Source organism: Scyliorhinus torazame, unplaced genomic scaffold (genome assembly GCF_047496885.1).
Source record: "Scyliorhinus torazame isolate Kashiwa2021f unplaced genomic scaffold, sScyTor2.1 scaffold_347, whole genome shotgun sequence".
Lineage (NCBI taxonomy): Eukaryota > Metazoa > Chordata > Chondrichthyes > Carcharhiniformes > Scyliorhinidae > Scyliorhinus > Scyliorhinus torazame.
The window spans coordinates 82,645-97,238 of NW_027308074.1; the positions used below are offsets into that span (position 1 = coordinate 82,645).

Below are 14,594 nucleotides of genomic sequence, written 5' to 3' on the forward strand. Positions count from 1 at the left end.
ATTTAACGTGGTCAATCCACCTAACCTGCACATATTTGGGCTGTGGGGGTGAGACCCATGCAGACGTGGAGAGAATGTGCAAACTCCACAGACACTGACTCGGAGCCAGGATCGAACCCAGGTCCTCAGCACCATGGGCAGCAGTGCTAACCACTGCGCCACCGTGCCGCCCTGCCACCATCTACAAGGCGCAAGTCAGGATTGTGATGGAATGCTCTCCACTTGCCTGGATGAGCGCAGCTGCAAAAACACTCTGGAAGCTGGACACAATCCCGGACACACCACCCCATTTGATTTGCACCCCTTCCACAAACATTCACTCCCTCCATAGTGACCACAGTGTGTAGGATCTCACCAACTCTCCTCCAATGGCACCTTCCAAACCCACAACCACTAATATGGAAAGACAAGAGCAGCAGATACCTGGAAACTCCACCACCTGGAGGTTCCCATCCAAGTCACACATCATCTTGACTTGCAAATATCTCGCTGTTCCTTTACTGTCGCTGGGTCAAAATCCTGGAACCCCTCCCTAACAAAACTGTGGGTGCATCTACACTACATGGACTGCAGTGGTTCAAGAAGGCAGCTCGTCACACTTTCCCGAGGGAAATCCCGACAGTGCAGAAGGAGGCCATTCAGCCCATTGAGTCTGCATTGACCCTTTGAAAGAGCACTCCACCCAAGCCCACTCCCCTGCCCTATCGCTAAATTCCTTAACCTAACCTGCACATCTTTGGACAGTGGGAGGAAACCAGAGCACCCGGAGGAAACCCACGCAGACACGGGGAGAAAGTGCAAACTTCACACAGTCAACCAAGGCCAGAATTGAACCTGTGTCCCTGGCGCTGTGAGGCAGCAATGCTAATCACTGTGCCACCGTGCGCCGGACCAGCAGTCAGCAATAAATGCTGGCCTAACGAGCAACACCCACATCACATGAATGAATAAAAAAAGCATGAGGTCTTTCTTTGTGATACATTTCCCAAAGACAGGTACGTTTGCAGATACTTCATCATGGACAAAACCATTTGATGTTCATTCCAAAAATCCAAATCAGCTACTTATTAGTAGATTGGGACATACAGATTGCGTCACTGTAACTTTGCTCGTGAGGTCAGAAATCAGATCACCTCCTGACCTCCTGAAGACTCCAATCTTCATGGCCAATAAGGTGAGCTCATTCTGAACTCCTTTTGCCATTGGTTAGCACCAAAATAGGAGTCACACATTGACGTATTGGGAACTTGAGGGGAGAGGAATTACTTAGTGGAAATGCAAAATGGGTGAGCCTTGTTTGAGCCCTTTCCCAGATCCTCAACATAAAGCCTTGTTTCTTTTCCAAGACATGGGCAGGATTCTCCATTAGGGAGACCATCTTCTCCCACCGGAGCTGAATCGCACCTGCGCGAGGATCGGCACCCAGAGGCGATACGCTATCCCTTGCCATGCAATTGTATGCATGGTGGGGATTGTGAGGGATTCCATCGCAAAACACGCTATCGGCCCGCCATTTTGAGCGGGTGGCCCGATAGCAAGGTCTGGTGGATGGCTCCCCTCCCCCCTCAACATAAGCCCTGCCACCCCACCACAGGAATTCGAACATAGAACATTACAGCGCAGTACAGGCCCTTCGGCCCTCGATGTTGCGCCGACCTGTGAAACCACTCTAAAACCCATCTACACTATTCCCTTATCGTCCATATGTCTATCCAATGACCATTTGAATGCCCTTAGTGTTGGCGAGTCCACTACTGTTGCAAGCAGGGCATTCCACGCCCTTACTACTCTCTGAGTAAAGAACCTATCTCTGACATTTGTCCTATATCTATCTCCCCTCAATTAAAGCTATGTCCCCTCGTACTAGACATCACCATCCGAGGAAAAAGGCTCTCATTGTCCACCCTATCTGGATCCACCCTTGCTGGGTAACCCCCCCCCCCCACACAGTACACATGCATGGGAATGACTCATCCCCCCCCCCAGAGACCCCCACCAGAGGTTCCCATCAGACTCCTGAACAAAAGACCACCACCAGAGACCCGCAGCAGGGACTTGCACCACAGACCACCAATAGACCCCCACCAAAAACCCCTATCAGAGACCATCCACAGACCCCCCGCACCAGATACCCTCATCAGAGACCCCCACCAGACACCCCCATCAGAGACTTCCCTCAGAGGCCCCCACCAAAGACCCCCACCAGAGATCCCCACGAGAGTCGCCCACCATAACAAGGAATCCTCCATAACAGGGAATCCCCATATCAGAGAACCCCCCCCCCCCCCAACCATATCAGTTACTCCTGCCTGGAAGTTGCAGAGCAGTCCAGTTGGCGAAAACAGTGAAAACAATAATTGCTTTAAAACTAACCTATCCCTAAACTTGCTTCCACAGGCAGCGAAAGCAGCAGCTGTAACTTCATGGAAAACAAAAAATCACATCACCATGGTGTAAAGCCTCTCAGATCCTTTGATCTGCATGACTTCTATTCACTTCCAAGATAAATTGCTTTTACTAGACTGTAATTAACAGCTTCCACACAGCCCGATGTCTGGATTGTTTAATTTAGTTTCCCTTCACGCTTAAATGGATCACAAGTACCCTGCTGTGAAATGAACCGCAATGTTTATAAACATCATGCCATGATTGACAGCTCACGACCACATCAAAAGCATTTAAGTTTTGTCTGCTGAGAAAAAGATGAAGTGAAAGCACTGAATTCTTAGATGTTTGCAAACATTGTGGTCAGGTTCAAAGCAGGGTACTTGAGAGCCATTCAAGCATGAAGGAAAATGAAATTAAACAATCCAGACATCTGAACCTCCACTGATCCGTTTTTTTCCAGACATTGGATTCTCCGCTGCATCAGGAACTCCACTACTCGTGGCGACCGGCTGAGAATCCAGCCCATGTTCTTATACCAGAACAATTCCCCTTATCTGGCTATAATACATCCCATCTATTTATTCTGCACTTCAAACAAAACAGAAATGACTAATGCATTGCCACAATTACTAACACAATGCTACAATTACTAACACAATACTACAATGACCAATGCAATGTTACAATGCCCAATGCAATACTACAATGACCAATGCAATGCTACAATGACTAATGCATTGTTAAAATGACCAATGCAATAGTACAATGACTAATGCAATACTACAATGACCAATGCAATGCTACAATGACTAATACAATGATGCAATGATTAATGCAATGCTGTACTTACAAATGCAATGCTACAAAGACTAATGTTGTGCTACAATTACTAATACAATACTACAATGACTAATTCAATGATACAATGATTAATGCAATGCTACAATGACTAATGTCATGCTACAATTACTAATGCAATGCTACAATGACTAATACAATGCTACAATGACTAATGCAATGCCACAATGACCAATGCAATACTGCAATAATTAATGCAATGCTACAATGACCAATGCAATGCTACAGTTACTAATGCAATGCTACAATGATTAATGTAATGCTATACTTACAAATACAATGCTACAATGACTAATGCAATGCTACAATGACCAATACAATGCTACAATTACTAACGCAATGCTACAATGATTAATGCAATGCTACACTTACAAATGCAATGCTACAATGACTAATGTTGTGCTACAATTACTTGCTGCCCTCCTCGACCTTCCTAAAATTGAGGGCCATAAATTGAAGATCAGTACTCTCGTGATAAAGTTTTTTATGTTTGATTTGGTGAGTCTGTTTACTATTGATGCTCACTATGATTGTTTGGTTAACCTGATTGTAGACGAGGAGAAAAGGAAAACAAAGCTGTCCAAAAAGCTGGACGTCAGACTTGAAGCATGAAGTAGATATTTTAAAGCATTGTGAATACAATCTGTTACACACATATACTATCTCCCGATAGCCCTGAGATATAAAATATATAAGTCACATGGTTAGAATGTGGAGCTGGCTACCACATGGAGTAGCTGAAGTGAACAGCATTGATGCATTTAAATGGAAGCAAGGCAAATGTATATTGGAGAAGGAAATAGAAGGAATTTCTGGGATGATGAAATGGGGAATGGGAAGAGGATCGGGCAGCATGGCGGCACAGTGGTTAGCTCTGCTGCCTCACAGCCCTAGGGACCCGGGTTTGATTCTGGCCTTAGGTGACTGTCTGCGTGGAGTTTGCACTTTCTCCCAGTGTCTGTGTGGGTTTCCTTCAGATGCTCCAGTTTCCTCCCACAGTCCAAAGATATGCTGTTTAGGTGGATTGACTATGCAAAATTGCATCTTAATGTCCAGGGATATGGGGGTTAGGTGGGATTACAGGGATAGGATGGGAGCTTGGTTAGGGTGCTCTTTCAGAGAGTTGGTGCAGACTCAGTGGGCCGAGTGGCCTCCTTCTGCACTGTAGGGATTCTGTGTTCTGTGACTTCTATGTGCAGCAGAAACACCAGCATGAACCAGTTGGGCCAAATGACCTGTATCCCTGCTGTATATTGGATGTAATGCTATAGTTAACTTTTCCATTTTGTCAAGTCTGTTATTCTCCTCCCTCGGATGGATGGAAATAGGCAGCTCCTGAATTCTCATTAAAAACTGCGTGGTTCTGTTTGTAAAAAGGCTGCACAGTTTTTGTCCCTCGCATTTTATCTGTGAGACAAGGATGATCTACATTTAATTTGTGCATTGGCATGAAGCAGCATAGATAATGGATCATTGTGTGTTTACCTTCTCCTCCGAGAGGCTCGCTGGCAGATTTAGGTCTTTGACATTTGGAAACTCTGGCAGCAAGGTGCCCAGCTTGGAACGTGGTGAATATGCCACCGTCTGCTTTGCCACTTCTTTCTTCCCCGTTTCGTTTACCCAGGCTGCTCCTTTCTTGGAATACATCACATCGTAATACGGGGAGCTCTCCTTCACAGCTATCCCATAATAATGGTATCTGTTAGCGGCAATCACACACACACACACACACACACACCAGGGTTACTGTTAAATAATTAGACAAATGGTTCTCTAAATTCAGAACAAACAAATCAACCAGCTCATTGATGGCCCTGACAAGGTGCCAGCACAAGGCACAATGGGCTGAATGGCCCTCTTCTGATTCAGTTTACACAGGAAGTGCCGAGAGTGGCAGCATTCTCCCAACAGGAGTCAAACTGTGCAGGGTGAGTAAAGCGGAAATTATTTTTCATTATTTTGTAACTTTCTAGATCAGATCCGCATACGACTTCTAGTGCACACCCACTTTCATGTTTGAGAAGGAGGGGCCTTCATGAATATCCTCAGCCGGTACGGGAATTGAACCCACGCTGCTGTCCTCGCTCTGCGCCACAAACCAGCCATCCAGCTAACGGAGCTAAACCAGTTGGTGTCACACCCACTTTCATTGTACATTCAGTGAAAAGCAGCTGTGAAGTCACTACAGTGTAAGGACAATGTAACCCTGGCGTCAAAGCTGACGCTGAACAGATCCCAGTTCAGGCATTGATGCGATGTCCAGTCTCCATGTTGAATGACCCAGCAAAGGACTGCTGACATTAACCACCCATTTCTAACTCTGCTTCTCTCCATTAGTACAATTCCTCACAGTAAGAGACAGGGATCAGACAAGCTCTCTTTGTGGAGACACTTCCAGATAAATCTACACAATCTCCCAGTGGAATACTGCATTGATCTGGAGCTTGCTGTCACAGTCAGGGAGATAGACCTGAAGAGTAAATTGTTAACAGTGAGTCTGATATGAATGGAGATACAACATGTTACAGTGTAACTGCGCTAGTTGGCTCCAACGCAGGACTAATGATCTAACATTTGAATTGAGGAAAAACAGAAGTATGGTTGGGTATTGTGGGATTGTAGTGGAGATTCCACCTTAAAGAGATTGAAACGCTGCCCAGGATCGAACACCAGACACATTCTGATCTTCTCCCATCGATACAAGCCTCCTTATGGGCAGACAGGAACATAGGAACAGGAGGAGGCCATTCGGCCCCTTGAGTCTGTTCCACCATTCAATGAGATCATGGCTGATTATCCATCTAATGTTTTTGTTAGCGTATCTTCACACCCAAACACAGTTTGTTACCTTTTGCCGATTAGTGGGGAAGTGATGGAAGGATTCCTGAGCCCGATATCTGCCCTTTGAACCAAGTTATCAATGCTCTTTCCGTGACCAACAAGTCCTGGGGTTGGCCTTGAATCCGGAGCTTCTGACCAGAGGTAAGGATGCTGCCCACTGTACCACAAGGCCTCCTATCCACCTAAGTGCATCTGCTTGATATTCCTTAATACCTTTACATAACGATAATGGATCGATATTAGATTTTAAATTAACAAGGGATCAAATGATCTATTATTATTTGCAGGAGAAAGTTCTAAAATTATATCACCCATTGTGGGTGGAAGTGTTTCCTAATTTCACTCCCGAAAGTATTGCCTCTAATTTTTAGATTATGGCCCTTAGTCTAGACGGCCCAAGCGATGGAAATAATTTAAATCTATTTTATCTGTTCCCATTAATATCCTGAAATCTTTGATCAAATCACCCTTTAGCCGTCTGAATTTCAGGGAATACACCCCTAGTTTGTGTTAATCTCCCTTTGAAAATTAACCCTTGATTTCCAGGTTTCAGTCTGGTGAATCACCCTCCATGGTCAATATACCCTTCCTAAGGCGTGGTGCCCAGAACTGCTCACAGTAACTCCGGATGTGGTCTAACCAGGGCTTTGTACAACCGCAGTATGACGTCTACTCTCTTATATTCTAGTCCTCTAGGTGAATATGAGCAGGACTTGGAAGTACAATACCAGGAACCTCAGGGTCACATTGTTCTGATGGTGCTTTGAGCAAATCTCTAGCTTGGCTTAACATCAAAATGATGCCCATCTAGATCCTAGTAGGCATGGTAACCAATCTAGTGATCTTGCTATGATGTGATCAATCGAATGACCTTGGTGTGCAACCAATCTGGTAGCAATGGGCTGAATTCTCCGCCTCCAGACGCTGGCAGCTTTAAAATTGCGATCGGACAGAGTATAATGGGTAATGTAAAAATTGTGATTTTGCAACCAATCTGGTAACAATACCTCCATGAAAACCATACTATGATCAGGTTGACTTTATTTAATGTTAGACAGGAGGCAGAAGTGTGAAATTTACATGGCTCTGAAGAATGACGTGTGCATTTAGACTGCAATGTTACCATTGGTGGCAAGTGACAGTCCAGCATTCCACTAGCCTGATAATCCCATTCCCAGAATCCCAGTCTCTTTTGGTCACAATGAAATTGCCTGGGTCAAAACGTGTCCAGCCCCAAAGGAAACCCATCGCTCCCTATGTGCAGGAGCAGCTAGTTCCTCACTGGGGAGAGGGACAGCTCCACCGTTTAGGTATTGGGGGACATCACCACCTGCTCAAAGGCAATTAGGGATGGGCAACAAATGTTGGCCCAGCCAGTGACACCCACAGCCTGTGAAATGTGCTCTATGAATGAGAAAATGATGACCAGCGATGTGTTTTTGCATGTAGTTCTGGACACCAACACTGAGCTCACATCATGGGGGCAAGTAATGGGACAGTAACCAGATATCAGGACTGTTTACACCACTTGGTGGAAAACCATTATATGTCTTGCGGGACCTTTCCACAAACAGATGCCCAAGAATTCCACTGTTCTGTTAGGAGAAAATTTAACACAAGCAGGGGCGTGTCTCTCTTCCAAGATTTAGAATGTTGAAATGTTATGGTAGTGAGGAAGGGACCATTGTTACTCTCGAAGCAATTAACCTGAAAGTGGTAGGCTCAGCAGACTTTGTAAACCAGGTTTGATACTACACTGGATTTATATTCCAAAGCAGTGGAACACTACCCAGCTCCAGAGTCAACCCGATTCACTCCTGGTGCAGTTTAGCAAACCACTTGCCATCAGTCGTAATCTTGCAATGTAAATGTACACGTCATTCTTTTTTTTAATATAAATTTAGAGTACCCAATTATTTTTTTTCCAATTAAGGGGCAATTAAGCAGGGCCAATCCACCTAACCTGCACATCTTTGGGTTGTGAGGGTGAAACCCGAGCAGACACGGGGAGAATGTGCAAACTCCACACGGAACGGGACCCAGGGCCGGCCACATGCCGCCCTGTACACGTCATTCTTAAGCTGTGTACCAATTTTACACTCCAACCACCTGCCCAACATTAATTAAAGACAAACCGATACCGGTGTCCGTAACGTTCCAGGCGAGCGGCCACACGGAAGTGATGACTGTTAGAAAACTCATTATTTATTTTACATACTAGAATACAAATCCTACTCCCTGAAGGGTTTCCCATGCCCAGCCCACACTTGGGTTGGGGTATTTATGTCCCGGTGAACCCTTGCTTAGGGTTCCGCCCCCTTGTCTGGGGCAATCATATTCAGGTGAGGCCACTGGCACTCTGATGTTGCAGACCCCGTGGCCTCCAGTCGGGTTATAACAGTGTTGTAGACTGATTTCTATGGAGATGGGCTGAATTCTCTGTTTGGGAGGCTGAGGGGTGAATTCTCCGCCTCCCCAGCTGTGTGTTTCTCCGCGCCGTCGCTGGCAGCGGGATTCTCCATACCCGCCGCTGGCCAATGGAATTTCCCATTGTAGGCACCCCCCCTGCCACCGGGAACCCTAGGTGGGGGTGCACTGCCAGCGGAACAGAGAATCCCGCTGGCGGAGAATTCACCCCTCAGTGTTCCTGCCGGACCGCATGCAGTTCACGTTCCTGTTAGGAGCGCTGTTTGTTCTGGAATTTGGGACATGAAAATGGGCATGAATTGAAAGCAATTCCCATCCCCAGTGGCGGCATTTCTGCTGGGGCCGGAGTTCTGGCTAAAGAGCCTGACAAGCTAGAGCTGCTTATAGGCTCCCCACTCACCACACACACACACACTCATCCCAGACATGAATATGACTCAGAGAAGGTTTGCCCCCTGCCTGTTTCAGGAGTCTGAGTTGGACCCACTGCCTAACCAATGCCATTGAGGAGAGGAGGGACAGCCTCTTCCCCAGGATGGGCCAAAGTCTCAAGTCTCCCCTCCTGAACAGCACCTGGGAGGAGGTGGCAGAGGCAGTCAGTGCTGCCAGCCTCACAAGGAGGAGGCAGCTCATGATCCTGAGGGATGGGGATCACTGGTGAGGCCTCAACTCTGAGAGAGGCAGTGTGCCAGAGAGGGTACCAAAGGTCACGGTGCAGCTGTCCTTTGGTTGGGGTGAGCTCTGCTAATCCCTTGCTTCCTCTGCAGTGGAGCAGCGCTTCTGAGGAGTGCAATGAGGATTGGTGGGCAGGTGACCTCCCTTGGTGAGTCAGCTGGGGCCTGAGGGTTTCCAGAGGGGTGACCTGGGTCAGCTCGCACATGACCAGAGGCTCTCTGAACATTTATAGGACAGAGTGAACAGTCAGCAGGGTGAACAGCCAGGAGCCTGTATGTAGCACCTTAATTAATAACATACTGCAGCATTGGCGGTCTGGGCCACAGCACCCTGATCTCGAGGGGGATACCCGAGTGCATGGACATGGCACTAAGTTACTCCCCCGATACTCCCTCCGGCTTAGGCAGCCACGCTCAGCAAGCCCACCATATTTTGAGAGTTTATTTTAGAGTTTTTTTACCCTCTTGCTCCTCCTCAACAGCTCTTGGGCCTTGGCCCCACTTGTAAATACGTATATCAATTTACATCCTCGTGACCTCCGCCTGGGAGGGGTGGAGCATCGTGAAGGGGTGGAGCATAAAGTGTCCAACCCACTAATGAGATCTAAATCCATGCAACTGACAGTTTTGCATGGACCTGCAGGAGCCGAGAGTGAACTTCACTGATGCCGCTGGCAGAGGACCGGAGCATGGCATCGGAATCGACACCGCACACAAATCACAAATTTTACATTACCCATTATTCTCTGCCCGATCGCAACTTTAGCTGCCAGCGTCTGGAGGCGGAGAATTCAGCCCATTGCTACCAGATTAGTTACACACCAAGATAACATCATACCAAGATCACTAGATTGGTTACCATGCCTACCCAGGGTCTAGCTGGGCATCATTTTGATGCTTTGCCAAGTTAGAGACTTGCTCAAAGCAATATCAGGACATTGTGACCACAAAAGCTCCTGACATTGTACTTCCAAGTCCTGCTCGTCACTCTGGATCACTCTCAAGCTGAGACAAGGTAAACTCCATTTGTCCATAACTGTTACAGTCAGCAGCTTATAAAGAAATTTAACACCTGAACAAATTCCTTCAGGGTTTTTGTTTAGGTTGAATTTTATCCTAAAACAACGATCTTTGAAGAGTCTAAAACACGAGAAATCTGCAAATGAGTTCTCCCTCCACTGTGAACCTGCTCTTTGTGTATTTCTGGAAGAAGCAACTCGGATACAATCTGGATTTCACAAAATGTCGTCAACCACAGACACATCGATCAACAAAGTTTTTTGTACATTTAAATATTCCCCATTTAACTTCCCTTCCTTTGACCTTTAAAATCATCACATCCACTGACTCTCCCACCATCAACATCTCGGAGATTACTATTGAAATTTAACTGGAACAATTGTATCGACACTATGGTTATTAGAGCTGCTGGATACTCTGTGAGAGTGGTTCACCTCCTGGCAAACAAAACCTCTCCACCATCCACAAGACTTGAGTTAGGAACGTGATGCATATTCACCACTTACTCTGGACACTAACACCAACACTCAAGAGGTTCACCGCCAGCCAGGACAGAACAGTTATTTGGCCAGTGCCCCTTTCCCTGGACTCAACAGCCACTTTGTTTCTATACTGTGAAGATCAATATACTGTGGAAGGGAGTTTTTCAGAATGGAGATCTCTAACTAGTGGTGTTTCACAGGGATCAGTGCTCGGACCACTGTTGTTTGTAATATATATAAATGATCTGGAGGAAAATGTCAATGGTCTGATTAACAAATTTTCAGATGACACTAAGATAGGTGGAGTTGCAGATAATGAAGAGGACTTTCAGAGAATACTGCAGAATATAGATAGGTTGGAGAGTCGGGCAGAGAAGTGGCAGATGGAGTTCAAACCGGACAAATGTAAGGTGATGCATTTTGGAAGATCAAATTCAGGTGTGAATTATACAGTAATTAGGAGCATTGACATACAGAGGGATGTGGGTGTTCAGGTCCATAGTTGCATGAAAGTGGCAATGCAGGTGGATAAGGTGGTCAAGAAGGCTTACAGCATGCTTGCCTTCATCGGCCGGGGTATTGAGTACAAGAGGTGACAGATCATGTTACAGTTGTATAAAACTTTAGTTCGGCCACATTTCGAATATTGCGTGCAGTTCTGGTCGCCACACTACCAGAAGGACGTGGATGCTTTGGAGAGAGTGCAAAGAAGGATTACTAGGATGTTTCCTGGTTAGCTATGAGAAGGGGTTGAATAAACGTGGATTGTTTTCGTTGGAAAGACAGAGGATGAGGGTAGACCTGATTGAGGCCTGCAAAATTATGAGGGGTATAGTCAGGGCGAATAGTCAGAAGCTTTTTCCCAGGGCGGAAGACTCAATTACAAGGGGGCACAGGTTCAAGGTGAGAGGGGGAAAGTTTAGGGGAGATGTGCGGGGAAAGTGGTGGGTGCCTGGAACGCGTTGCCAGTGGAGGTGGTGAAGGCAGGCATGATAGCAACATTTAAGATTTTTCTTGATAGACACATGAATGGGCGGGGAATGGAGGAGACAGATTGTTTGGGCAATAAGTAGTAGGTCTAAATAAGAAATCTGGATCGGCGCAGGATGGTTGGCCGAAGGGCCTGTTCCTGTGCTGTAATGTTCTTCGTTCTTGTTCTTTGTTATCACCGGACTGGTTACACCATGCCAATATTATTGGGTTGATTACTGGGAAGGAATCACTGATACACCATGACTGCAGTGTGTACAATTTACAAAATGCACTGCAGTAACTCACCAACGTTACACTGGTAGCACCTCACAGTATCACCGAATCATAGAATGGTTACAAAACAGAGAAGGCCATTTGGTCCATAATATCCATGATAGCTCTCTGCGAGAGAATCTAAGCTAGTCTCAGCCTCCTGCCTTCCCATGTAGCAAGTGGAATGTTGGCCTTTATTTCAAAGGGAATAGAGTAGAAAAATAGGGAAGTCTTGCTAAAACTGTACAAGGCACTAGTTAGACCACACTTGGAATACTGTGAACAGTTTTGGTCCTCTTATCTCAGGAAAGATATACTGGCATTGGAGGCAGTTCAGAGAAGGTGCACTAGGTTGATCCTGAATATGGAGGGATTTTCTTATAAGGAGAGGTTGAGTAGGTTGGGTTTGTACTGATTGAAGTTTAGAAGAATGAGAGGCGATCTTATTGGGATATATAGGATTCTCAGGGGGCTTGAAGGGTAGATGCTGACAGGTTGTTGTCCATTCTGGGAGATTCTAGGACCAGAGGGCATAATCTCAGAGTAAGGGGTCACCCATTTAAGACAGAGATGAGGAGGAATTTCTTCTCTCCGGAGGTAGTGAATCTGTGGAATTCTTTACCACAGTGGGCTGTAGAGCTGGGTCATTTTGTATGTTCCAGAGTGAGATGGACAGATTTTTAATCAGGAAGAGAATCGAGGGTTATAGGGCTCAGGCGGAATTGAGGATTATCATGTCAGATCAGTCATGATCTCATTGAATGGCAGAGCAGACTCAATGAGCTGAATGGCCTACTTTTGCCCCACGTCTTATGGTCTTATGGTAATTGAGGATGGGCAATAAATATGACATTATCAGTGATTCCCATATCCTGAGAAGGAATTAAAAATACCAATTCACCTGCTCTCAGCTGCAGTTTCTAGACTCTTGTTTATAGGAGCCTCCACTCGAGCACGCCAGGTAATCATTTCTCAGAAATAAAAGGACACAGAATTGGAGGTGACTTTGTGCCACATTTTGATTGTGGATTGGTAGATAGGAGACAGAGAGTAGGGATGGTGAGAATGAACTCTGATTGCAGAATGTAATGTTCCCCAGAAACCCACCCCGGGGTCCTGGCTTTCCTTCGTATTTACGACAAGCTTGGATGAAGGATTTGACAGTTGTTCATCCTGCTTTGCAGATGACATCAAGTTACGAGGTAGAGTAAGTTGTGATTAAGTAGTTTCAAAGAAACATGACAGATTTAGCCACTGGTTGACCGAGTTCAATGTGGGAAAATATGAGGTCACCCACATTGCAAAATGGAATATTCCAATGGTGAAAGATTCAGAACTCTGGAGCAGCGAAGGGATTTCCAAGCCCGTGTACATGTTCACGTTCATGAGGGGGTAGCGGGAACGTCACTGACCCAGTAATCCAGAGGCTCAGGCTAATGCTCTGGCAGCGTGGGTTCAAATCCCACCATGGCAGCTTGTGGAATTTAAATCAATTAATAAAATCTGGAATTGGAAGCTAGTCTCAGTAATGGTGACCATGACATTATCATCGATTTGTCGTTAAAAACCCATCTGGTTCACCAATGTTCTTTAGGGAAGGAAATCTGCCGTCCTTACCCGGTCTGGCCTACATGTGACTCCAGACCCACAGCAATGTGATTGACTCTTAACTGCCCCCTGAAATGGCCGAGCAAGATTCTCCGTTCAAGGGCAATTAGGGACAGGCAACAAATGCTGGCCTTGCTAGTGATGCCCACATTCCATTATAGAATCACTAAGCCACAGGGTTAAAATTGGACACACAGTTCTCAAGGCAGAACTGAAAGATCACAACTCTCCTTATTGAAGATGTCCACAAATAAAGACCCATCAGTTCATGGATGGGGGCCAAAGTCATAATTGGAGATGGCTAGGCCACCCTGCTGGTTGACACCTATTCTATTGACTGCTCGCATGGGTTTTTAGCTTGAAGGAAATTAATTTTAATGACTATTTTCATTGACTTCGCCCACGGGGCACAGTTTGAGGTTCTGACTTTACGTTTTCTCAGGCCTCCCACCCAACCCGTGTCACAACTTTGGCAGAAATCCCCTATTTCCGTACGGAACTGGGTTAATCACTGAGGCACATGAAAATCTATTTTATAAAAAAAACACTCCTGACATCGATCCTGAGAGCAGTCCAGGCAAAATTCCCGTTAAACGTTGGTTCCTTACTTTGACTGGCCTCTTGTTCCTAATCTTCTCGTCGTTAACTGTGGAAATTGCTGACGAATTATCTAAAGGGAGAAAGAAAAGTCTGTCAGAGAGGATTTCATTTGGTGCCGCTCATGATGCTTACCTGAGATCTATCTGCCGATGTCAGGAGTGGCTCGCTTAGCGGGTTGAGTATTCAAGTCCCACACCGAGACCTGAGCACAGAAATCAAAGCTGACACTCCCGTGCAGTACTGAGGGAGAGCTGAACTGTCGGAGGTTGACCCATCAGGTGAGACATCAAGCCGAGACCCTGACTGTCCTCTCAGGTGGATATAAAAAATTCTGTGACATGATTTTGAGGAAGAGCCAGCGGGTTATCCTGCACAGCCCCATGATCTAGCCAATATTTTTTACTGTATCAAGATCACAAAGATGGATCATCCAGTAATTATCACATTGTTT

General features: G+C 46.0%; 1 protein-coding gene across 5 annotated transcripts in view; it reads right to left on the reverse strand.

Annotated features, from left to right (window-relative positions):
* The window catches only part of LOC140406188 (transcription factor RFX4-like), a 107,026-nt gene that overhangs the window by 80,569 nt on the left and 11,863 nt on the right, over nucleotides 1-14,594 (reverse strand). For 4 of the 5 annotated variants that reach the window (XM_072494330.1, XM_072494329.1, XM_072494327.1 and 1 more), the window contains exons 2-3: nucleotides 14,152-14,213; nucleotides 4,732-4,945 (exon numbers count right to left, since the gene is read on the reverse strand). In XM_072494330.1, the coding sequence (XP_072350431.1) occupies nucleotides 4,732-4,945; nucleotides 14,152-14,213 (276 nt within the window). The remainder of the gene's footprint in view (nucleotides 1-4,731; nucleotides 4,946-14,151; nucleotides 14,214-14,594) is intronic. The other variant, XM_072494331.1, reaches the window with a different exon arrangement.